This window comes from Bombina bombina, chromosome 1 (assembly GCF_027579735.1).
Source record: "Bombina bombina isolate aBomBom1 chromosome 1, aBomBom1.pri, whole genome shotgun sequence".
In the NCBI taxonomy this organism is placed as follows: domain Eukaryota; kingdom Metazoa; phylum Chordata; class Amphibia; order Anura; family Bombinatoridae; genus Bombina; species Bombina bombina.
Genome location: NC_069499.1, coordinates 1,240,418,356 through 1,240,445,187, shown reverse-complemented (window position 1 = coordinate 1,240,445,187; position 26,832 = coordinate 1,240,418,356). Strand labels below are relative to the sequence as shown.

Below are 26,832 nucleotides of genomic sequence, written 5' to 3'. Positions count from 1 at the left end.
ATCTGCCCCCTACCAGCAACGAGTCTGGGTTAGGGGCTGCACCATCATGCTGAAATAGAACTGAAAGGGGGACTTCTTGGTCTGCTTAAATTTGTTCCAGATTGTATTAGGTCTCCATGTTGACTTGGTTAACTCTGACTTTGCTGCAGAGGAAGATTTCTGGATTTGCAACTGATGAAGGAACAATACCTTTTATTAATCCTGCCTTTAGACTTAGATTTATTATCTTGAGGGAGAAAGGCCTCTTTACCACCTGTAACGGTGGAAATTATGGCATCTAAACCTGGACCAAACAAAAACTTTATTGGAAGGATAAAGTTAAAAGTCTACTCTTAGAAACAATAACCTAGATTACGAGTTTTGCGTTAGAGGCTGTGCGGTGCTAACGAGCAGTTTATGCTCACTGCTCACTTACAGACAGCGCTGGTATTACAAGTTTTTACAAACCAGACAAGAAGTGAGCATTGAGCAAAATTTTGCTCATTACCGCACTCCAATACCAGCGCTGCTTACGTTAGCGGTGAGCGGGTGTAACGTGCTTGTGCACGATTTCCCCATAGGAATCAAAGAGGAGAGCCGGCTGAAAAAAGTCTAACACCTGCAAAAAAGCAGCGTAAAGCTCCTTAACGCAGCCCCATTGATTCCTATGGGGAAATACATTTTATGTCTACACCTAACACCCTAACATGAACCCCGAGTCTAAACACCCCTAATCTTACATTTATTAATCCCTAGTCTGCCACCCCGACATTGCCGACACCTACATTATAATTATTAACCCCTAATCTGCCACTCTGGACACCGCCGCCACCTACATTATACTTATGAACCCCTAATCTGCTGCCCCCAACATCGCCGAACCCTACATTATATTTATTAACCCCTAATCTGCCGTCCCCAATGTCGCCGCCACCTACCTACACTTATTAACCCCTAATCTGCCGTCCCCAACGTCGCCGCCACTATAATAAACATATTAACCCCTAAACCGCCGCACTCCTGCTTCGCAAACATTAGTTAAATATTATTGACCCCTAATCTGCCGGCCCTAACATCGCTGCCACCTGCCTTCATTTATTAACCCCTAATATGCCGCCCCCAACGTCGCTGCCACTATACTAAATGTATTAACCCCTAAACCTAAGTCTAACCCTAACCCTAACACCCCCTGACTTAAATATAATTAAAAGAAATCTAAATAAAAAATACTATCATTAACTAAATAATTCCTATTTAAAACTAAATACTTACCTATAAAATAAACCCTAAGCTAGCTACAATATACTGAATAATGCAGGAATCTATAAGAATAATTTGCAGCATTAAAGTAAAAAGTATGTTTTAAACACATTTTAATAGGCCTGGATTTCTAGATCTCATTATCAGAGCAAGCATTTTGTTATCTGGCAAGAGTTTCTGTTACAATCCTTTAGACTAAAATCAGATGTTTACTAAGTTGCCCACTTTTCCAAGACACCATTTAAAGGGACATGAAACCCATATGTTTTCTTTCATGATTTAGAAAGAGCATGCAATTTTAAATAGCTTTCTAATTTACATCTAATATCTACTTTTCTTCATTCTTTTGATATCCTTTGTTGAAAATCATATCTAAATATGCTCGGTAGCGGCACATAGATACCTCATGAGATTGGCTCACCCATGTGCATTGCTATTTCTTCAACAAAAGATATCTAAAGAATGAAGGCGTATCCTAGCCACTGCCTCACCAGCCTCTGATGTCACCGCACGTAAACCCTAAGCTAGCTACAATATAAATAATAGTTACATTGTAGCTAGTTTAGGATTTATTTTTATTTTACAGGCAAGTTTATATTTATTTTAACTAGGTAGAATAGTTATTAAATAGTTATTAACTATTTAATAACCACCTAGCTAAAATAAATACAAAGTTACCTGTAAAATAAAACCTAACCTAAGTTACAATTACACTATAATTGAATTATTTCCTTAAATTAAATATAATTAAATACAATTAAATACAATTATCTAAAGTACAAAAAAACAAACAAACACTAAATTACAGAAAATAATAAATTACAAGATTTTTAAACTAATTATACCTAATCTAATCCCCCTAACAAAATAAAAAAGCCCCCCAAAATAAAAAAAGCCCTACCCTACACTAAATTACAAATAGCCCTTAAAAGGGCCTTTCGCGGGCATTGCCCCAAAGTAATCAGCTCTTTTGCCTGTAAAAAAAATTACAATACCCACCCAACATTAAAACCCACCACCCACACAACCAACCCTACTCTAAAACCCACCCAATACCCCCTTAAAAAAACCTAACACTAACCCCCTTGAAGATCACCTTACTGGGAGAAGTCTTCATCCAACCGGGCCGAAGTCCTCAATGAAGCTGGGAGAAGTCTTCATCCAAGCTGGACAAAGTGGTCCTCCAGACAGGCAGAAGTCTTCATCCAGACGGCATCTTCTATCTTCATCCATCTGACGCGGAGCGGGTCCATCTTCAAGACATCCGACGCAGAGCATCCTCTTCATCTGACGGCTAAGACTGAATGAAGGTTCCTTTAAATGAAGTAATCTAAGATGGTATCCCTTCAATTCCGATTGGCTGATAGAATCCTTTCAGCCAATCGGAATTAAGGTAGAAAAAATCCTATTGGCTGATGCAATCAGCCAATAGGATTGAGCTGGCATTCTATTGGCTGTTCCAATCAGCCAATAGAATGCAAGCTCAATCCTATTGGCTGATTGCATCAGTCAATAGGATTTTTTCTACCTTAATTCTGATTGGCTAATAGGATTCTATCAGCCAATCGGAATTGAAGGGACGCCATCTTGGATGACGTCATTTAAAGGAACCTTCATTCAGTCTTAGCCGTCGGATGAAGAGGATGCTCTGCGTCGGATGTCTTGAAGATGGACCCGCTCCGTGCCGGATGGATGAAGATAGAAGATGCCGTCTGGATGATGACTTCTGCCCGTCTGGATGACCACTTCGCCCGGCTTAGATGAAGACTTCTCCCGGCTTTGTTGAGGACTTCTGCCTGGTTGGATGAAGACTTCTCCCGGTAAGGTGATCTTCAAGGGGTTAGTGTTAGGATTTTTTAAGGGGGTATTGGGTGGGTTTTAGAGTAGGGGATGGTTGTGTGGGTGGTGGGTTTTAATGTTGGGGGGGATTTGTAATTTTTTTTACAGGTAAAAGAGCTGATTACTTTGGGGCAATGCCCCGCAAAAGGCCCTTTTAAGTGCTATTTGCAATTTAGTGTAGGGTAGGGATTTTTTATTTTGGGGGGGCTTTTTTATTTTGTTAGGGGTATTAGATTTGGTGTAATTAGTTTAAAAATCTTGTAATTTGTTTATTATTTTCTGTAATTTAGTGTTTGTTTGTTTTTGTACTTTAGATAATTTTATTTAATTGTATTTAATTGTATTTAATTTAGGGAATTAATTTAATTATAGTGTAGTGTTAGGTGTAATTGTAACTTAGGTTAGGTTTTATTTTACAGGTAACTTTGTATTTATTTTAGCTAGGTAGTTATTAAATAGTTAATAACTATTTAATAACTATTCTACCTAGTTAAAATAAATACAAACTTGCCTGTAAAATAAAAATAAAACCTAAGATAGATACAATGTAACTATTAGTTATATTGTAGCTAGCTTAGGGTTTATTTTATAGGTAAGTATTTAGTTTTAAATAGGAATTATTTAGTTAATGATAGGAATATTTATTTAGATTTATTTTAATTATATTTAAGTTAGGGGGTGTTAGACTTAGATTTAGGGATTAATAACTTTAGTATAGTGGCGGCGGCGTTGGGGGCAGCAAATTAGGGGTTAATAAATGTAGGTAGGTGTCGGCGATGTTAGGGATGGCAGATTAGGGGTTAATAATATTTAACTAATGTTTGCGAGGCGGGAGTGCGGATGGTTTAGGGGTTAATATGTTTATTATAGTGGCAGCGATGTCCGGTTCGGCAGATTAGGGGTTAAAAATTTTATTTTAGTGTTTGCGATGTGGGAGGGCCTCAGTGTAGGGGTTAATAGGTAGTTTATGGGTGTTAGTGTACTTTTTAGCACTTTAGTTAAGAGTTTTATGCTACGGCGTTGTAGTGTAAAACTCTTAACTACTGACTTTAAAATGCAGTACCAGTCTTGACAGGAGAGGGTGTACCACTCACTTTTTGGCAGACTCGTAATACCGGCGCTATGCAAGTCCCATTGAAAAAAGAGGATACGCAATTTGCGTAAGTGGATTTGCGGTATTTCCAAGTTTGGCCAAAAAAGTGAGCGGTGAGCCTGTACCTTCAAGACTCGTAATACCAGCGGGCGTTAAAAAGCAGCGTTAGGACCTCTTAACGCTGATTTTTAAACCTAACGCACAACTTGTAATCTAGCCGAATGTCAACAGACCAGTTAAACCATTAAGCCCTTCTAATAAAAACAACCAAGGCCATATTTTTTTAAATGAAGCAGATCATTTCAATCACTGTATCACAAATGAAGAAGTTAGCAAGTCTAAGGAACCTAAGACTGTCCTGAATATCCTCGAATGAAGCCTCATTAGAAATTAATAAATACCAGAGATGCCACACCAGCAACATAAATGATTCCAACTGCCAGTTGGAACAAAACTCCCCCTTGAAAGAAAGATTTTCTAAGACAGCTTTCCAGATTCCTGTCCATTGAATCTCTGAAATACTGTAAGTGCTATCCTCCAAAGGAATGGTGGTAGAAGCAGGAATCAAAAACATATTCTTAAATTTTGGAAACAAGAAAAGGAACACCAGGTTTGTTCCATTCTTAAGACATTATTTCAGAAACTGCCTCAGGAACAGAAAAAAACCTTCACAAGCTTAGCTTGGGGCTGAAAAATTAAGTTTAATTGTTTAACATACTTTTCTTCCATTGGGTTCTGAACCCCCAAGGTCTTAAAATTAAAAGAGGTATCTTTAGAATTATGATCAGGAATATAGTCCTGTTCATAAAAGGATATTTCCTCCTCTGAAGATGGATCAGAGGCAATAGAGTCTGAAAATAGTTCAAGCAAGAATTGCAAAGTTGAGATAGAGGACAAACAGTAGTCAGCTTACATTCATTTAAAGACAACAAATAATCAGAAGAAATGGGTTGTTTCCAAAAGAGACAGTTCAAGTCTGCTCCATATTTCAAATTATGGTCAAATGAAGCAAAAAGGAAAGCACAGACAGAGGAATATGAGCTGCATTGACTCATTGAAGTGTTGAGGCTAGATACACATAACGGGCACAAGTCAGATTGCAAACAAATGTAAAACACATAACAAATAAAAAGGGTCCAAAATTAGAGCTGTATAATACTACAGAAATACTAGTCAGATAACGCTGCCAGAAACAACCCCCCTTTCGCTCCTTGTGCAGAGAGCAATACCCCTGTTACACATCATGATCTGAAGCCAAAACTGGAATGTTCAACTCAAGGAAATTACTGATGTGCTGTGAGGAGGGGAAAAGGAGCGAGTGAAGCTGCAGCCAAGGTGCGAAGAAATGTAACCCCTCATTCCCGGAGTGTGGCCAAAGCTAAATAAGTAATAGTTCAATGTTAAATGCAGCTGCATTACTCTAAAAAAATTAACATGCTGGGAAGTCTGACAGCGCTAGGGACAAGATTATCTAGCAGATATATTAGCCGTAACAAAAATATAGCCTTTCAGAAGTAAATATGGACTATCTAACAGCAGTCTAACTTGTGCTACATCACAGTACCAAAACTACAGTCTTTACACAGTATAGTGGTACTCCAGCCCTCTGCACTGTATTGCTTTAAATAAATTCCTCTGGCTATGTTATATATGACTATATGTACCTAGTGATATCCTGTGGACTGTGTGGGAGAAAGTACTTACCTAATCGTTCACCCCCTCCACTGTTCTTTCCCAGCTGCAACCTCTATATACAGTAGAGAGCCCTTCCAGTACTGCAACTAACGGTAGATGATTTCCATTGAGAGTACAATAGTATGGCCAAACAAGAGGGGGCTGAAGGATCAGTCCCAGAGACACCTGTGGCAAGTGTGATATTATAGACGCCCAAAGGGCATTTACATTATACAGCCCAGTAGTCTCCTAAGCCCATTTTTTCAAAGTTTCACCTTTTGCTTGAGCAACTCAAGTTTTAATCTTCTCCTTGGACAGGAAAAGAAAAGACTGGGAGGTATAGAAAGTGGTATGGATTAAAAGTTCCGGTGAATGGTGTCGTTACCTTCTCCTGGTGGCCAGATACTGAATTCCCAATAACAAGGACTCGTTCAAAGACTTTCTTCTCTTATCTCTCTCTGTATACACATTTCTTTGGGCCTGATGAGCTAAACCTCTCCACTCTTTTGAGATAATCTCATACATCTCGTCAGTACCACAATTGCGATTTCGCTCCACTTGTAAAATCAGCCAAATGAAAATGTCTCGTAAAAACACGATTGCGCGAGTGCAAATCTGTTTGCGTCTTACTTGTAATCTAGCTCTTTGTACTTATCTCTCCCAACCCCATTGTGATTTTTTTTTTGCCGTCTCTTGTTTACATAGCAATTCTGTACCAATGGTTATGGTTTCATAGTCTATATAAACACATCTACATGTAGGATTACAGATGTGGTAGCTATTTGATATATACTTTTTATATCTTAAATATACAACAGGGGCATTTGAACTGAATTTAAAGCAGGACTGCCCAAACTATGATCTGTGGTCCACATGTGACCCACGTTTTTTTTGTGTGGCCCTTAGGACTACTAAGCAGAAAACAAACATCAGACATTTGTTACTGAAAAAAATAAGTTTTACTCAATTAAAACATTAATTATAATCTCATTGTTTTATACATTATCCTGAGCATAAGTGCGGCTGGACAGTAATTTTTTTGAGCAGGATCAAACTGATATACTGCAGAAAAGTTCTCCTCTGTGAAAAGCACAAGTGGGCTAAAAGAGGCTGCTTCTCCAGTGCTGGAACAAGCTACTGAGGCATTATTTATTTCCTGTTCACATGCACATACACTTATCTAAGTCAGTAAATTGCAAAAACATCCTTGATCAGCAAAGGTACACTGGCATTTAACTCAAGGACTAAGTTTACAAAACAGTTATTAGAACACTTTGTATAATGATGTATAGGTTTCATATTTTAAGGTTAAGTGTGTTTTTTTACATTTTGAAACGAACATAATGTCTCTTTACGTTAGAACAATTTTACTCAGCTACAACATGGATACGATGGTTTGTTGACCTCTCATTTTATCTTTTGTTTGCTAGGTGCCTCATTTGGCACAAGTAATAGCAGCATAGTTTATACAGAATTCCAAAGTATTGCATAAATCTCAGCGACCCTAAATCAAGTGAGAAAAACAGAGATACGTGGTACACCAAGATGGATTTGTGGTTTAAAGTTTCCTTCCTTTATTAGAATGGAATTTATATACCAAAGTACAAAGATAATTTAACCTATATAGTTTAATAATAAAGTAATTTAGTTAACCCCTTAATGACCACAGCACTTTTCCATTTTCTGTCCGTTTGGGACCAAGGCTATTTTTACATTTTTGTGGTGTTTGTGTTTAGCTGTAATTTTCCTCTTACTCATTTACTGTACCCACACATATTATATACCGTTTTTCTCGCCATTAAATGGACTTTCAAAATATACCATTATTTTCATCATATCTTATAATTTACTATAAAAAATATTATAAAATATGAGGAAAAAATGGAAAAAAACACACTTTTTCTAACTTTGACTCCCAAAATCTGTTACACATCTACAACCACCAAAAAACACCCATGCTAAATAGTTTCTAAATTTTGTCCTGAGTTTAGAAATACCCAATGTTTACATGTTCTTTGCTTTTTTTGCAAGTTATAGGGCAATAAATACAAGTAGCACTTTGCCATTTCCAAACCACTTTTTTTCAAAATTAGCGCTAGTTACATTGGGACACTAATATCTTTCAGGAATCTCTGAATATCCATTGACATGTATATATTTTTTTTTAGAAGACATCCCAAAGTATTGATCTAGGCCCATTTTGGTATATTTCATGCCACCATTTCACCGCCGAATGCGATCAAATAAAAAAATTATTTTACTTTTTCACAAATTTTTTCACAAACTTTAGGTTTCTCACTGAAATTATTTACAAACAACTCATGAAATTATGGAATAAATGGTTGTAAGTGCTTCTCTGGGATCCCCTTTGTTCATAAATAGCAGACATATATGGCTTTGGCTTTGCTTTTTGGTAATTAGAAGGCTGCTAAATGCCACTGCGCACCAACCGTGTATTATGCCCAGCAGTGAATGGGTTAATTAGGGAGCATGTAGGGAGCTTCTAGGGTTAATTTTAGCTCTAGTGTAGTGTAGTAGACAACCCCAAGTATTGATCTAGGCCCATTTTGGTATATTTCATGCCACCATTTCACCGCCAAAAGCAATCAAATAAAAAAAAATTGTTCACTTTTTCAAACTTTAGGTTTTTCACTAAAATTATTTACAAACAGCTTGTGCAATTATGGCACAAATGGTTTTAAATGCTTCTCTGGGATCCCCTTTGTTCATAAATAGCAGACATATATGGCTTTGGCGTTGCTTTTTGGTAATTATAAGGCCGCTAAATGCTGCTGCGCATCACATGTGTATTATGGCCAGCAGTGAAGGGGTTAATTAGGTAGTTTGTAGGGAGCTTGCAGGGTTAATTTTAGCTTTAGTGTAGAGATCAGACTCCCACCTGACACATCCCACCCCCTGATCCCTCCCAAACAGCACTGTTCCCTCCCCCACCCCACAATTGTCCCCGCCATCTTAAGTACTGGCAGAAAGTCTGCCAGTACTAAAATAAAAGGTATAAAAAAAAAAAAAAAAATTTTAAGCATATTTACATATGCTGCTATGTAGGGTCCCCCCTTAGCCCCCAACCTCCCTGATCCCCCCAAAATAGCTCCCTAACCCTCCCCCTCTGCCTTATTGGGGCCATCTTGGGTATTGGCAGCTGTCTGCCAGTACCCAGTTTGCAAATAAAAATGTTTTTTTTTAATTTTTTACTATTTGTTTCTGTAGTGTAGCTTCCCCCCCACAGTCCAATACCCCACCAGCCAAACCGATCACCAAAATAAACATATTAACCCCTTTGATCCCCACTTCTAACAAAAAAAAATTCTGTAGCGTAGTGGTTCCTACCCGCTCCCTCCCCGTGCACGCGCCCGCCCGGCCTCCCCGTGCACGTGCACGCGTCCGTGCGCGTCCCCCCCGGTCGTCCCCGCCCCCGATCCCGCCCCCCTCCGCATCACAAAGGCCATCGATGGCCGCCACCCACCTCCCACACCGGCTCCCACCCACCAACGAACGTAGCCGTTAATGTCCGGTGCAGAGAGGGCCACAGAGTGGCTCTCTCTGCACCGGATGGCTACAAATGGTTATTGCAGGATGCCTCGATATCGAGGCATCACTGCAATAACCGGAAAGCAGCTGGAAGCGAGCAGGATCGCTTCCAGCTGCTTTCCAAACCGAGGACGTGCAGGGTACGTTCTCAGGCATTAACTGCCTTTTTTTGAGGACGTACCCTGCACGTCCTCGGTCATTAAGGGGTTAAACACTTGAGTACAGATATGTTTAAAATTGTAATATGCGCTTATTCACGTTTACCAAAACAAAATAAATATATATTTGATAAATATAGCCCATTACTGACTAGATTACGAGTGGGGCTCTAACTGTTGCACACAAGTAAAAAGGGGTTTATCGCGTCTCTTTGCATCAGAAGAGGTGCGCATATTACAGATTGAAAGTAAACATGTTCACTTGAGCATAATTTAATTTAATGAGCGTCTGGATTATGCGACTTCAGAACTCTGGTTAACTAAAAAGTTGCACAAAACACATCAATATTATATTTAAAAGTACAGTTACACTCATAATAACATTATCTAATAAAAAATTATTTTAAGAATAAATTGCATTAAAGTTATAAGGTTTCAGGTGTAAGAGAAAAAAAAGGCATGCAAAGGTCTTTAAGATTGAAATACATACATTTACATGTCTAAATATAAATATATATATAAGTACGATGATTATCAGATGAATTCATTCCCCCATATATTGTTTTTAAATTCACTTATTTTTCATTCACTTTTTTATATTTTATCTAAGGCTGCTTGTTTTATATTGTGAATTTATTACATTGTGCAGTTTGTGTACATAGTGTATAGGTTATGAATAGGCATAAAGCCTGTTTTCTGTTAGTTGAAAAACAATTGAAATGAAACGTAACATGTGGATACATGGTTGCAATTTCAAGCTTTAAAAGAAAGGGTTTACATTGAAATTGTTCATTGCCCTTGTATGTATATAACTATTACAATTCCTTTTTGTATACATTTTTACTATGTGCTTTTGCAACAAGAATGGGCGGGGCCAGGCATATGATTGGCTATTGCACATAAAATTAAATCACATTGGCCCTTTTAAAAAGCCGGTTAGGGCAGCTGTGAATATTGACTCTTGAAAAAGTCTGATGAAACCCGTAGAGACTATCAGTCTCTGCCGGACTTGCATCCAGGAGCCTTCTGTCCCTATCTCTACACTTGGTTTTGGATGGCTGTGGTGGAGGGGGAACTGACTGGATTTGTGGAAGTGGACAGACACTGGAGAGACTTTTTCAACCAACCGTATTGGGTTTTTGTCTGAATCTTTGCTTTTTAAATGTTGTAAGTTGCCATTGTTGTGTGTGCGCTTACTTTTCATTAAATGATTTGCACCTGAGTCGGGTTGCGCCTGTGTTTCTCTTTTTCAAGGCTGGAGACTACGCTGTCATGCTAAATGAGTTAGAATAATAGACTGGAAGCTTTAAAATGAGGGTGGTGCTTGAAATCATTGTTCTTCCTCTGTTAACCATGGTTACCTGCAAGGAAACACGTGCAGTCCTTATTGCTTTGCACAAAAAGGGATTCAAAGGCAAGGATATTGCTGCTACTAAGATTGCACCTAAATCAACCATTTATCGGATCATCAAGAACTTCAAGGAGAGAGGTTTAATTGTTGTGAAGAAGGCTTCAGGGCGCCCAAGAAAGTCCAGCAAGTGCCAGGACCGTCTCCTAAAGTTGATTCAGCTGCGGGATTGGGGCACCACCAGTGCAGAGCTTGCTCAGGAATGGCAGCATGCAGGTGCGAGTGCATTTGCACGCACAGTGAAGCAAAGACTTTTGGAGGATGGCCTGATATCAAGAAGGCAAGAAGGGCAGCAAAGAAGCCACTTCTCTCCAGGAAAAACATTAGGGACAGACTGATATTCTGCAAAATGTACACATATTGGACTGTTGAGGACTGGGGTAAAGTCATTTTCTCTGATGAATCCCCTTTCTGATTGTTTGGGATATCCAGAAAAACCTTGTCCAGAGAAGAAAAGGTGAGCACTACCATCAGTCCTGTGTCATGCCAACAGTAAAGTATCCTGAGACCATTCATGTGTGGTCTTGCTTCTCAGCCAAGGGAGTGGGCTCACTCACAATTTTGCCTAAAACACAGCCATGAATAAAGAATGGTACAAAACATCCTCCAAGAACAACATCTCCCAACCATCCAAGCATAGTTTGGTGACGAACAATGCAGTTTGGTGACGAACAATGCCTTTTCTAGCATGATGGAGCACCTTGCAATAAGACAAAAGTGATAACTAAGTGACTTGGGGAACAAAACTTCGAAATTTTGGGTCCATGGCCAGGAAACTCCCCAGACCTTAATCCCATTGAGAAAATGGCAAATGTGAAGAAATATATTGGCACTATCAGAAAATAGCAGGGTTCCTAACCAGAGAAAATATCTATTATATGCAAATGCTAGGTGACAAAATGAACAATACTTACAATTCAAAACTGCATAGGATATCAACTTTATTAAACTCACTTAAAATAATAAGGAATGAAATAATTGGATAAAAAACTTTTATATTATAAAATGATATATATTAAAAGCTGTGTCGACACATACAAATACAAAACAGACGTTCGCTCTCAGAGAATTAAAAACAGAAACATAAATAGATTTGCCCGGCTTAGCAATAAGAACGATAAAGTGGCACTCAGATCTGAATTGTTCAGAAAGGCTTTGTCAGAATGGTAGCCGTTAAAACTTTTCCAAAGTTTTCCACAAATGATATAGTGACACAGCTCACAGGGCTATCTTGCAGCCTGAGCTTACCTTTATTCTTCGTCCGCTATGCGGCTCTTATGTAAGAGGATTTTCAGCGCTGACTGCTCAGAAAAGCCTCCATGTATTACAGACCGGGCGTCTAGCGTCAGCGGGCCGGACTTGTTATCTCATGTGGAGGGTGATTCCGCTAGTCCTTCTGCTCACACAGGGGAATCCCTAGTTACGGCACTAGCTGGATCCTCCTATGTTCCCGTATCCTTATATTATAACCCCAGCTATTAGCAAGGTATAGCGTTTAACAGCTCACACGATCGAAAAATGTCAAGCTCCTGCTCTGTATAATATACTGTAACACAAAATGATGAAAATAGCCAGCAACATTAGCATGGTGAGTAAAAACCATACTATTGAAGTAGTGCCAAGTAGTTTAATGCCCCTTTATTTTGCAATACAAAAAGCTGATACTTGGCATAAAGCCCAGTTTTCCAACCCATTAAAACATACTTTGCATGGCTTTTCAAATGGTGTTTGGATATATCTTATTCATCAGCCTTACTGTCCTGTGTCCTGTTTGGCAGAGTATATCTGGGCCTTTTGTGTGACTTTTTTTAAAATGGTGCCTAGTTAAAATATTGCTGAAATCACACTTTTGAACTTTATAACGTATATACGTTTAACATTATTATCTCAGGGCTTTTAAGTATCCTGTAATTTATGAGATGATCATATTTTGGGAACTCGGCCTTGTACATCCCACATCTCTCTCTACCTTATAAATTTTGTAGTTTGCCTAGTCATGCCCCTGCAACAGGCCCAGCTCATTCACCCGTATCCTGCCAGATACTGCACCTGGACATTCTTGATTCCTCCCCAAATTGTCACAAATTGCTTGTCCACAGTTCTCCCTAAATCAACCCCAGTCCCAGGAACTCCTTCAGAAAATTTGGGAATTATGTAATCCCACTTTTCATTTATGATTTTTGTTTAAAATTAGGACATTTAAAAATATGTTAAATATAAAATTATGTATATGAAATTGTTCAAATGTCTTGATTTGTTGACATTGGTTAAACAGACATGAAAGTCAAAATGTTTCATTCAGATAGAGCATGCAATTTAAAAAACAAACAAAAAACTTTCCAATATATTTCTAATTTAAAATTTATTTGGTTCGCTTGCTCTCTCTGCTGCAATTTAGTGCTCCAAACACGTGCTCGCTACCTACCTAGGTATGCTCTATCTGAGTCATTAAAACAAATGTTGGGTTGGATGTTTAAGGAGAAAACTACATTAAAATACATTACAAACTCATAGTTAATATTTAGGAATAAAGTTATATAGCCTTATGTGGCGGCATTACAAGATACTCTGTGCTCCGTCAAACAGAACACTGAGTAACCAAGGGGGTTAGAGTGAAGCACCAAGGGAAAGGATACACACAAAATAAAGATGTGCCCATTATACCTTACTCCTATATAATTCCCTTAACATAAGTAACCCAGCAAAGGGGGAAAAACATCAACATTTTATAAGTCTGTATTATAAGCCCATCTGGGTGGTCTCAGCACTGATGAGAATAATTACCCACATGTAAGATGAGTTGATGATCCTGCTACTGTGACTGACAGCCTGAGGATCCCTTGTACAGCTGAACCCATACAGCTATATTAGCACTGGAGGAGGCTTGAGAACTTCCCTGAGACATCCCTGCTCTGCTGCTTGCAAAAACTCCACTCAGAAGGACCAGCTACATAAATCCTGACCCTCTCATCTGGGAACTATCCACTGAGGGTAATCCAACATGAGTAATACTTAAAAATAAAAAAAATAATAAACACCTCATAAATTCCTTGCTCCTCCATGAAGAGGCAAATAACTACTGGGAGAGAAGGGGTAGTAGGAGGGATTTATATAAAGCTCTGGTAGGGTGTCTTTGCCACCTCCTGGTGACCAGGTGATGTAATGCCAGGTGGTGTAAGGCTTGTGGACTCTTACTACCATTAGAAAGAAATACTAGAAGTATAAAGTAGCCATACTAGTAATTTCATGATTCATGCCATTTTTTTATTCACTTATGTTATCAAATGTATTTTGTTCTCTTGGGTACCTTTGTTGATAAGGATATGTGCATATCCTTAGCAGCATCAATTCACTACTGGTAGCTAGCTGTAGATTGGTGGCTACACATATTTGTCATTTCTTACAGGTTTACCAGATGTGTTCACCTAGCTACCAGCAGTGCATTGTTGTTTTGGAACTGACTTTAATTGTATGCATGGCTATGTGCAAGTAATAGTGAATTGTTATTGTTTAAAAAGATAGATAATCCCTTTATTCCCCATTCCCCAGTTTTGCATAACTAACAGTTATATTAATATACTTTTTACCTCTGTAATTACCTTGTATTTAAGCCTCTGCAAACTGTCCCCTTATTTCAGTTCTTTTGACAGACTTGCATTTTAGCCATTTAGCACTGACTCATAAAAACCTCCATTGGAGTGAGCACGATGCTATATATGCAGCACACATAAACTAACACTGTCTAACTGTCAAAGTGCACTGAGATAAGAGGCCTTCATGGCTTATAAATTGGCATATGAGCCTACTCTAGGTTTAACCTTCAACAAACAATATCAAGAGAGCAAAGCAAATTTGATGATAAAAGTAAATTGGAAAGTTGTTTAAAACTGAATGCCTTGTCTAAATTATGAAAGTTTACTTTTGATTAGACGGTCCCTTTAAATCATCAAGCTCCATCACCTCCCTTACTCTCAAGCACATAACTGACATAGGAAGAATACCTTTACTGTCAGTACCAGAAATAAGCAAGCAAGGGTTAAATTATTAACCCTTCTGTATAGCAGGACACCACAAATAACTTTAGTTTATATAGATGATATTTTCTCATTATGTTCAACCTGCTTACTGCTATGTTGGGGCTGATGGAATAGAGAACAATATATGTAGATACAGTGGCCTCTATTTATCAAAGTCTGACGGACCTGATCCGACAGTGTGGATCAGGTCCGCCAGATCTCGCTGAATGCGGAGAGCAATACGCTCTCCGTATTCAGCATTGCACCAGCAGCTCACAAGAGCTGCTGGTGCAACGACGCCCCCTGCAGACTTGCGGCCAATCGGCCGCCAGCAGGTGGGTGTCAATCAACCCGATCGTACTCGATCACGTTGAATTGGGGCAATGTTTGTCCACCTGCTCAGAGCAGGTGGACAGGTTATGGAGCAGCGGTCTTTAGACCGCTGCTACATAACTGGTGCAGGCTCGCCAGAAACACGGGGCCTCAAGCTCTATCCGGAGCTTGATAGATAGGCCCCATTATCTCACACAAGTAAGTAAACCCCTCACATTTTTGTAAATATGTTATTATATCTTTTCATGTGACAACACTGAAGAAATGACACTTTGCTACAATGTAAAGTAGTGAGTGTACAGCCTGTATAACAGTGTAAATTTGCTGTCCCATCAAAATAACTCAACACACAGCCATTAATGTCTAAACCGTTGGCAACAAAAAGTGAGTACACACCTAAGTTTAAATGCCCAAATTGGGCCCAAAGTGTCAATATTTTGTGTGGCCACCATTATTTTCCAGCACTGCCTTAACCCTCTTGAGCATGGAGCTCACCAGAGGTTCACAGGTTGCCACTGGAGTCCTCTTCCACTTCTCCATGGCTGTCGTTCCAGAAGGAAGCCTGGACATTTCCACTTAGGGATGTACTCACTTTTGTTGCCAACGGTTTAGATATTAATGGCTGTGTGTTGAGTTATTTTGGGGGGACAGTAAATTTACACTGTTATACAGGCTGTACACTCACTACTTTACATTGTAGCAAAGTGTCATTTCTTCAGTGTTGTCACATGAAAAAATATAATAAAATATTTACAAAAATGAGAGGGGTGTACTCACTTTTGTGAGATACTGTATGTTGAGAATTTGTTTTTTATGTTTTACTTTTGCTAAAACACTATCATCCGCTTACCTGGCACCTGTCTAAACACTAATAAACTTTGATAAAGAAGACTAATAAGCAATAAGAATGTTAATGAAAATAGAGTCAAATCAAAAGCCACAGAGACCTCTCTGGTGAAAGTACTGCACTGCACATAATAGTATTAAACTAAATACAGACTAAACTGGGACAAACTTAATAGCCAGGGAAAGGAAGACAAAAAACGGACTGTCCCTTTAAAAACAGGACAGTTGGCAACTATGCCTTTATTACCCTGGTTAACATGATTACTGTAAGTGAAGCTTCTATAAGTGCTGAATGATATTTTTACCCTTCAGCAAATCCAAAATTATACATGCAGTGTAAAAAATCCTGTCTTTATTGAGGTCAAACAGGCAAGAAGTCTTTAAATTCAGACACACCTGAAATGGAACATTACTTCTTTCCAAGGCTCTAAACCGCTTTGTACCATGACATACCATACCTTATCTAGGGTTTCAAGAGTGTTGGGGTCAATTTTTCTAATAAAGTTGGTTTCAGAAGAAGCATAGTAATCATCCCCGAACTTTATGATGTTAATTAGACAGTTGTCCGTGAATTCAGGAATTACATGTGAGAGGTAGGTAAAGGCTCTGAAACAACAAAATAATAAATTATTGAAAAATAGCTTTGTATATAAAGGGAGAAGGAACATGAAAATTTGAAACTATGGGGCCTATTTATCAACCCGTCAACTGTGCTGCATTCACCGGCACCAATACGCTCGCCTAACATCGCCGCCGTGGACCTGAATATGCTCTCCATAGTTACCAAAAAAGCTGTGCACCAAGTACGGGGTGATGAGCAGCGGACTGTTTTTAACTAATAGTCATCGATCTGGCTGCTATTCGGCTTTTTCACAACTTTATTTATAGCCGGTCACTAAACACACACACTATACTAAAATGTGAACCCCTATACCGCCGCTTCCGGAGCCCACCACAACTAAATAAAGTTATTAACCCCTAAACCGCTGCTCCCGGAGCCCATCGCCACTCTAATAAACTTATTAACCCTTATTCCTCCGCTCCCGGAGCCCACCGCCACCTACATTATACTTATTAACCCCAATCTGCCGCCCCCTACACCGCCGCCACCTACATTATGTTATTAACCCCTATTCCTCCACTCCCGGAGCCCACTGCAACTAAATAACGTTATTAACCCCTAAACTGCCAGCCCCCCACATCGCCATAAACTAAATTAACGTATTAACCCCTAAACCTAACAACCCGATAACTTTATATTAAATATTAACTCATCCCTATCTTATTAAAACTTACCTTTAAAATTAAACTATATTAAACTATTAATTAATCTACCCTAAATATTATACTAAAATTACATTAAACTATATTAAATTACTAATTAATCTACACAAACTATTATAATAAAATTACAATTAACTATGTTAAAATAAAAATTAATCTACCCTAACTATTATACTAAAATTACATTAAACTACAAATTAAAATAACTATATTCTATATTTAAACACCTAACCCTATTTAAATAATTTAAATCTACAATAAAAAAATTACTAAGTTACAAAAAACTTTCAACTAAGTTACCAAAAATAACAAACACTAAGTTACACAAAAAAATAAACACTAAGTTACAAAAAATAAAAAATAAATTATCAAAGATTTAAACTAATTACACCTAATCTAAGGGCCCTATGAAAATAAAAAGCCCCCCCCAAAATAAAAAAACCCTAGCCTAAACTAAACTATCAATAGCCCTTAAAAGGGCCTTTTGCGGGGCATTGCCCCAAAGAAATCAGCTCTTTTACCTGTAAAAAAAAATACAAATACCCCCCCAACAGTTTAACCCAAGGGGCTAAAGTGTGCTCTGCTTGTTATGTTGTCATTCTAGGCAGTTTTAGAAGCCTTGTACAGTCCTAACCTGTCCTAAAGCCTTCATTCCTTCAACAAAAAGTGTCTGCACCACAGTTATCAGCATGGAGCTTGGCTGTGTGAGGGAGGCAACAGAAGTACATAAAATAAAAGTGAAACTTTCACAGTAAACATGCAAAAATGGGAGGGGTTTAGTTTTAATCTTTGCCCCTCTCTCCTTCATGGCTCCCTGGACTGCTGTAACATATTCCCAATGAAACACTCGATTCTGTAAGCAGTTGGCAGCACAATTCTTACTAAAATGAATGCCCTTAATACACTGACTACAGGCAGGCGCCCCTCACTGCACTGCAATATACTGTGCCTAATGGGAAATCCGGCCCTGCTTGTATGTCAGAGTCAGAATTTTTAGTTTAATCCTGGAGGCAAGAGGAAGCCAGGAAAGGGATTGTCAGAGAGGTGCAGCAGATGAAAAGCGATGTGTAAGGAAGATGAGCCTGGCAGAGGCATTCATTATGGATTATAAAGGAGCTATGCGGCACCTAGGGAGACCAGAGAGGACAGAGTTGCAGTAGTCGAGGCAGGAAAGGATGAGAGAGTGGATTTAAATCTTATTTGTGTCTTGGGTAAGGAAACGTTTAATTTTATGATAAAGTAATTTTTATTATTTTGTAGCAAGTGCATAATAACAAAAAGAAATGTAAAACAAGAAATTAACAGATCAGGAAAACAGAAATCCTGGTCCTTCTAAGATTACATAGTGAGTAAAATAGTTCAGGTTACGGATCATTGAATCATTCAGTCGCTGTATCATAACCTGTAAGATCATTCTTTCAAAAAAGGCTTAATGGCACCCAACATTGTGAAACATTAGTCTATACAGTGAAGAATTTTCTTTTGTAGCTGGGATTGAAGTAACTTTGTACACAATTGAGTTGCTTTAAGGCTCAAACTGGTTATATACTTCCAGGATGAAGAATAATAAAATAAAGAAATAGTGAAGAGGGAAAAGAATTAGATGAAGCAAAGAGAAAGAGAGAGAAGTAAAGTGTAGATGAAGGGGTATCTCCTGACCATTCTACTCCGCTTAATTCAAAAGTTTATTATATGTGGGATTAGTATGTCTCCTTTTGAACCAGATTTTATCTATCGTGTGTGGGGATTTTAAAATCCAATTGATAGAACAATCCAAGTGAGGGTAAGTTTTAGTTTAACTTCTTCCCAGGACGGGGCACTCTCCCTCCAGTGGCGGGCTATACATATCCTTGTGGCTGTACATGTTATCTTGATAAATAAATTAATGTATTTATTGAATTCTTTAAGTCTGACGTGGAGTAAAGCTTGTTCCATGGTGAGCTTAATCGGGCTGTCTATGATAGAGCTTAAGAACCGTGATAGTTGGTTCCACACCCTACGTGTATGTGGGCAGTCCCACCACATGTGTTTATAGTCCCCGACCTCCCCACAGCATCTATAGCAGAGTCTAGATCTATCTTTGGTGGAGTGTGAGGTTATCTGCGGTGTTAGATACCATCGAAAGTTGGTCTTAATGCAATTTTCCCACATATCTGCACTTATTAATCCCTTCCCTGCACTAGATAGGGTTACATGCCCCTCTTGAGTCTCCACCTCCCTATTGATATCCTGTTCCCACTTAGTTTGTAGGGTGGATTTAGCATTGTCTGATGCTAGCTGGATTGCTCGATAAAGCCTGGAGATGGTGTTCTTGGGCCTAGATGAGGTACTGCATATGCTCTCTAGTACAGAGGGTAAATTTTTAGTTATGGATGGCAAGATAGGGTGAATGATGGATCTAAGTTGCAAGTATAAAAACCATTCTAATTTGATTGGCTGCAATTTTTCTTGTAGTTGTGTGTAACTCATCATTTTACCTCCTACTATAAGATCAGCTATTCTATAGAGTCCTCTATTTTCCCATTTTTGGATAATGGGTATCAGCAATGTATTATTTATTTTGAACTAAAGAGGATTTTCTATAAGCGACTAGGATATTGTGGTAATCAAAATATAATAATGGTTGTATTTGTATCAGAGGTGCTATCTCACATCAGCTGATGTTAAGTTAACCCCTATGAAGTTGTTATGTGCCAAGAGAGAGTTCAGGTACAGACACAAAGTCAGCTTTAACTCAATAGGCAGGATATAAGTATGAGACAAAGATTGGTAAGTTATGGTTCAGAGGAACAATGTCAATACTTGCAAGAGAAATAGTAAATAACAGCATATGCCCAATATACAACCTGGCACCTAGTTCCAGCTTAAGTTTGTACACGGTTCCTGCAGAGATAGGTTAACTGTAGAGGCTTGAGTGTGAGCAGAGATCAGACAAACAGCGTGTCTCTGTGATGTGAGCTGAAGCGGCAATACCCTCTGTGCTGGGACCGGCAATAGCTGATGACGTCAGCGGGTGAGACACAGGCAGCGTCTCACTCGATGTGAAGCACTGAACTGACAGGGAGAGTGAGCACAGCGTCAGGTTACAACGAGGTGAGCTTGGAGCCGGATTGGCTCAGTATACACAAGGTTAGTGTATTCAATAATCCAGCAAAAGGAATAGTAGTTGAGGATCTTAAATAGGGTAGAGAGGATGTAAGGGGCCAATAGGAAGGAGGCAAAAGAGGATCTGACACATCCCCCCCCAAAGAAACCCACAGCGAGGGTTTAAGGACTAGGGCGATCCGGATTCCGGCGATGAAACAAAGAAACACAACGAGGTGCAGATACAGAGGATGCAGGTTCCCAAGAATCCTCAGTATGATCATACCCTTTCCAATGAATCAAGTATTCCAAGTGTCCTCCACGGCGTCTGGAATCCAGAATAGACTGGACCTCATATTCCACATCCTGAGAGACATCATGTGAAACGGCATTAGATGGTAAATGGGCAGAAAGACACGGCTTGATCAGGGAGACATGGAAAGTGGGATGAATCCTGCATGAATCAGGGAGTCTAAGGGTGACCGTTGCTGGGTTTCTGATTGCCAGAATTGGGAAAGGACCAATGTAGAGTTTACTTAACTTCCGCGATGGGGTATGCAAGTGAAGGTTTTTGGTAGACAACCAGACTAGCTGACCAACCTGGTACTGAGGTTGAGGTGTGTGTCGCAAATCATAGAACTTTTTATGGGATGCTTGAGCATGTTTGATGTTGTTCTGGGCAACAGCAAAGGTTTCCGATATATCATTGATAGTATCGTTAACTGTCGGATTTGGTGATGGCAAGTAGGGTAGGTAGTTAATTCTTGGGTGGATACCATGATTGATAAAAAACGGACTGAAACCAGTTGATGAATTAGTGGCATTATTGTAGGCAAATTCTGCTAATGCAAGATGGTCTGCCCAAGATTCCTGTTGATTGGAACAGAAACAGCGGAGATACTGTTCCAACCACTGATTCGTGCGCTCAGCCTGCCCATTAGTCTGGGGGTGATAAGAAGTAGTGAGTTTTTGAGATATTTGTAAAGTCCTACAAAGTAGTTTCCAAAAGCGGGAAGTGAATTGTGATCCTCTATCGGTTAAAATGACTAAGGGTAGGCCATGTAAGCGGACTATCTCTTTGATGAACATGTCACTCGTTTGTTGCGCGGTGGGTGTGCCAACCGCCGGTAAGAAATGAGCCATTTTTGACAGGAGATCAACAACAACAAGTATGGAGGTGTAGGAGGAGGATTTCGGAAGATCGACAATGAAGTCCATTGCGAGATGAGACCAGGGAGTCTCTGGGACTGGGTAAGGCTGTAGAAGGCCAACTGGGAATGCATGAGACGGTTTGGTAGTCGCACAAGTGGTACAATGAGTGATGTATTCGTGTAGTGACCTGGTCATAGCAGGCCTCCAGTAGTGTCGTTTAAGGAGATTCAGAGTTTTCCATTCTCCAAGGTGTCCTGTAAGAGGAGAATCATGATGAGCATGGAGAAGAGTGGTCCTGTAGGTAGGTGGAATATAAAGCTGATTAGCATGGAAGTAAAGACCATTTCGTTTCTTGTGAAGTAGATGGTTAGGTTTCGTGGGATCCTCAAGCTGAGATTTCTGGAAGGCTGGATCTGAGTTAACAATCATGCCTAAGAATTTTGAACTAGGGATGATACAAGTTGGTTTATCAGTCAAAGGTGGTCTAGTGTCTCTTCTGGATAAGGCGTCAGCCTTGCCATTACGGATCCCAGGGCGGTACATGATGATAAAATCAAAGCGAGAGAAGTACAAGTTCCACCGAAGTTGTCTGGCAGACAAGGTCCTGTTTTGTTGCAAATATTGCAAATTCTTGTGGTCTGTTATAATGATAATGGGAAACTTGGCACCCTCCAAGAGGTGTCTCCACTGGTCAAATGCTGATTTTATTGCTAGCAGTTATTTCTCCCCAACGGGATAATTTCGTTCAGCTGCAAGCATGAGCCTGGACAAGTAGGCAACAGGATGCATAGAGTCAGTGAGCGATTGTTTTTGTGACAGCACTGCCCCCAGAGCGTAATCTGAAGCATCGACCTCTACAATATATTGCAATTCCGCATCAGGGAATGTAAGTATAGGTGCGGTGGTGAAGTCAGTTTTTAGTTTCTCAAAAACCTTTTGACAGTCTGAAGTCCAGTTGAATGGTTGAGTATGTTTTGTTAAGTCAGTAAGGGGTCTGGCAGTATGAGCGAAGTTTTTAATAAATTTACTATAAAAATTAGCAAAACCGAGGAATCTTTGCACCTCTTTTCTGGTTTTTGGGGTAGGCCATTGAATAATGGCTTGGATTTTAGAATCATCCATCTTAAAGGGACACTATACCCAAACATTTTCTTTCATGATTAAGGAAGAGAATATAATTTTAAACAACATTTCAATTTACTTCTATTACCTAATTTGTTTTATTCTTTAGATATACTTTAATGAAGAAATATCAATGCACACGGTGAACCAATCACAGGAGGCATCTATGTGCAGCTACCAATCAGCAGCTACTAAGCATATCTAGATATGCTTTTCAGCAAAGAATATCAAGAGAATGAAGCAAAACAGATAATAGAAGTAAATTACAAAGTTGTTTATAATTGTATGCTCTTTCTAAATCATGAAAGAAAAAATTTGGGTTTCATGTCCCTTTAATGCCTTTATTGGATATGACATAGCCTAAAAATGCGACTTGCGAGCTATTAAACTCACATTTTTCTAATTTCGCATACAATCTATGTTCACGGAGCCGTGCTAGTACAGTTCTTACATGTGTGATATGTTCTTGTTGATTGTCAGAAAATATAAGTATGTCATCTAGATATACAACGATGAAATTGTCTAAAATGTCTTTAAATATATCATTTATGAAGCACTGAAATGTAGCTGGAGCATTACATAACCCGAAAGGCATGACTGTATACTCATACAGGCCATAACGAGTTCTAAAAGCTGTTAACCATTCATCTCCAGCCCTCATTCGTATGAGATTATAAGCCCCCCGAAGGTCCAACTTTGTGAAGACCTTTGCAGTACGTAATCTCTCAATTTGCTCAGGAATGAGCGGTAAAGGGTAGCGATTTTTCTTAGTTCTTTTATTAAGCTCCCTATAATCAATGATTGGTCTAAGTGACTGGTCTTTGTTCTTTACAAAAAAGATACCAGCCCCGGCTGGAGAAGTGGAAGGTCTTATAAAACCCTTTGCAAGATTTTCTTGCAAATAAAGTTTTAAATGATCTAATTCGGGTTTGGAGAGTGGATATATGTGACCTACAGGTATGGTTGCCCCTGGCAATAGGTCGATAGGACAGTCATATGGCCTATGTGGGGGGAGTGTTTGTGCATCAACCTTGTTAAAGACATCTTGAAAGTCAGAATTATCGTCTGGTAATGTGATAGTGGTTGAGAGTAAAATGTTGTTAATGGGGTAGCATGTCTGTGAACAATATGATGAGGATAGATTAACAGTCATATGCTCCCAATCAAATTCAGGTTTATGTATTTGTAACCAGGAGAGCCCAAGGATAATAGGATAAAGAGGACTTGGTATAATGTCAAAGCTAATTGACTCCCGGTGTCCAGTGTTAGAATGCATGAGTAAAGGTATGGTTTCTAAAGTTATGGGCCCTGTTGAAAGAGTAGAGCCATCCACCAAATTAATAGAGACAGGAGACTGTTTTGCTTGTGTAGGTATTTTATTACTATTTACAAGGTGAAAATCTATATAATTCCCTGATGCACCAGTATCGATAACTGCGTCAATCTTTATACTGTGTTGATCCCACTGTAAGGTAAGAGGTATAGATATATGAGGTGGTGTTAGCTTTGTTAAAGATAAAGTAAGAGAGTTCTTTAACAAAGGACAGGCATTCACATCATGCTCTGGGGCAGCGCAGTACATGCACAATCTATGTGCTCTTCTTCTTCCTTTTTCCTCTGCTGAGAGGGGGCCTCTAATGAAGCCGATATCCATGGGAGAATCAGTCTCCTTAGGAAGACTTGAGGAAGGATTATAGCGTCTATAAGAAGCTGGTGGATTATTTGCCCTTTCTTGTTTGCGTTCGCGCAACCGTCTGTCAATAGTGGTACAGTGGATGAATAAATCTTCCAATCTCTCTGGGACACCTGTGCAAGACAGTTCATCCTTGATGTCCTCAGAGAGCCCAGCTCTAAATTGGTGTTTAAGTGAAGGTTCATTCCACTTAGAATCAATTGCATATATTTTAAACTGTGAGATGTAATTCTCAACTGGTTGTCTGCCTTGTCGCAGGGCCCTTAGAGAGGTTTCTGCAGACTCCTGCTTGAATGGATCATCATAAAGCAATAAAAATGCTGTTAAGAATTCCTGTATGGAATTTAGTATGGGGTTTTGTGTTTCAAACAGGCTGTCCGCCCAAGCACGGGGCTCACCCCTCAAATAAGAAATTGTTGTTAGAACCTTTATTCTGTCATTGTTATATGTTCTTGGTTTAAGTTCAAACAATAAAAGGCAAGCGTTTCTAAACTCTTTAAATGTAGCTCTATTACCAGTGAATTTGTCTGGCAATGAAACCTGAGGCTCAGGGAGTACTTCTGTATGTGCAGGTTTAGCTGTATAGAACTCTCTAAAACAATCTCTCAGTACCTGGTTTTCAGTTTGAACCTCCCTGAGTGTTTGAGTGATAGTATCCATACGTTGTGAAAGAGTGGTAACCTGATTTGCTAAATCATTCACATCCATAATTGCTTATAACCTCTAGATTTAGGCTGGATTATTATATCAGCAATGTATTATTTATTTTGAACTAAAGAGGATTTTCTATAAGCGACTAGGATATTGTGGTAATCAAAATATAATAATGGTTGTATTTGTATCAGAGGTGCTATCTCACATCAGCTGATGTTAAGTTAACCCCTATGAAGTTGTTATGTGCCAAGAGAGAGTTCAGGTACAGACACAAAGTCAGCTTTAACTCAATAGGCAGGATATAAGTATGAGACAAAGATTGGTAAGTTATGGTTCAGAGGAACAATGTCAATACTTGCAAGAGAAATAGTAAATAACAGCATATGCCCAATATACAACCTGGCACCTAGTTCCAGCTTAAGTTTGTACACGGTTCCTGCAGAGATAGGTTAACTGTAGAGGCTTGAGTGTGAGCAGAGATCAGACAAACAGCGTGTCTCTGTGATGTGAGCTGAAGCGGCAATACCCTCTGTGCTGGGACCGGCAATAGCTGATGACGTCAGCGGGTGAGACACAGGCAGCGTCTCACTCGATGTGAAGCACTGAACTGACAGGGAGAGTGAGCACAGCGTCAGGTTACAACGAGGTGAGCTTGGAGCCGGATTGGCTCAGTATACACAAGGTTAGTGTATTCAATAATCCAGCAAAAGGAATAGTAGTTGAGGATCTTAAATAGGGTAGAGAGGATGTAAGGGGCCAATAGGAAGGAGGCAAAAGAGGATCTGACAATGGGGATCAGTTCATGTCTAACTAAGCTTGTGAGTGTGGCTTTGGCGGAGTGCGCGGGGAGTAGAGTCAGAGAGGCAGTCAGTCTAGACCAGTGTTTGATCATAAAGTCTATTACCGGATATTCATGCTGTTTCCTATTAAGGCACCGTTTAGGGTCCCAAAGAATCATGTCCCGTGGGATAATTCCTGCTTCCTGTTTCCAGTTGAGTCCAAATAATGTCTTTGTTAGGGTCGTTGAGAAGTGCAGTCTGTGCTAATCTAGCTGCCTGATAATAGTGCTTAAGGTTTGGGGCCCCTACCCCCCCAACTGTCTGTTCCTAGAGAGGATTGCCAAAGGGATTCTAGCCTTTTTGTTTCCCCTTATAAAACTAATTAAATGCTTTTGTAGGTCGTCCAAGTCTGGAGCTGGTATTCTAATTGGTAGGGTGTGAAATAGATATAAGATCCTTGGTAATATCATCATTTTGACTGCCGACAGTCTACCAAACGATGAGCTTGTGGTTAGATTGATCCCTAAGTATCTGAGGAGGTTTTTAGCCCATTTAAATTCAAAATTGGCCTCAATCAGTTTTTTGGTATGATCCGGGAGGTGTATAGGTAATGCTTCGCATTTCTCCAGGTTAATTTTATAGAAAGGTGTAATTTTAGAGATGTTTTTAAGGTGGAAGCAGCAAGATTTAGCCAAGGACTGAATGTGAGGAGTGAAAGAAAGATCTGAGACAAATGTGAACCCAAGACATTGGGCATGCGGGGTAGGGGTAATGATAGAGTTGTCTACAGTTATAGAGAGATTGGAGGTGGAGATTTTGGAAGAAGGGGGGAAAATAAGGAGCGGACATCCAGGAAGAGATGTGAGAAAGACAGTTAGTGACAATTGCTAGCAAGGATGGAGATAGGTC

At 39.4% G+C, this 26,832-nt stretch overlaps 1 protein-coding gene across 2 annotated transcripts in view; it reads right to left on the bottom strand.

Moving 5' to 3' along the window:
- Positions 1-26,832, bottom strand: part of BCO1 (beta-carotene oxygenase 1) — a 228,237-nt gene that overhangs the window by 122,199 nt on the left and 79,206 nt on the right. For both annotated transcript variants that reach the window (XM_053700662.1, XM_053700667.1), the window contains one exon: positions 16,614-16,761. In XM_053700662.1, coding sequence (XP_053556637.1) covers positions 16,614-16,761 — 148 coding nt within the window. The remainder of the gene's footprint in view (positions 1-16,613; positions 16,762-26,832) is intronic.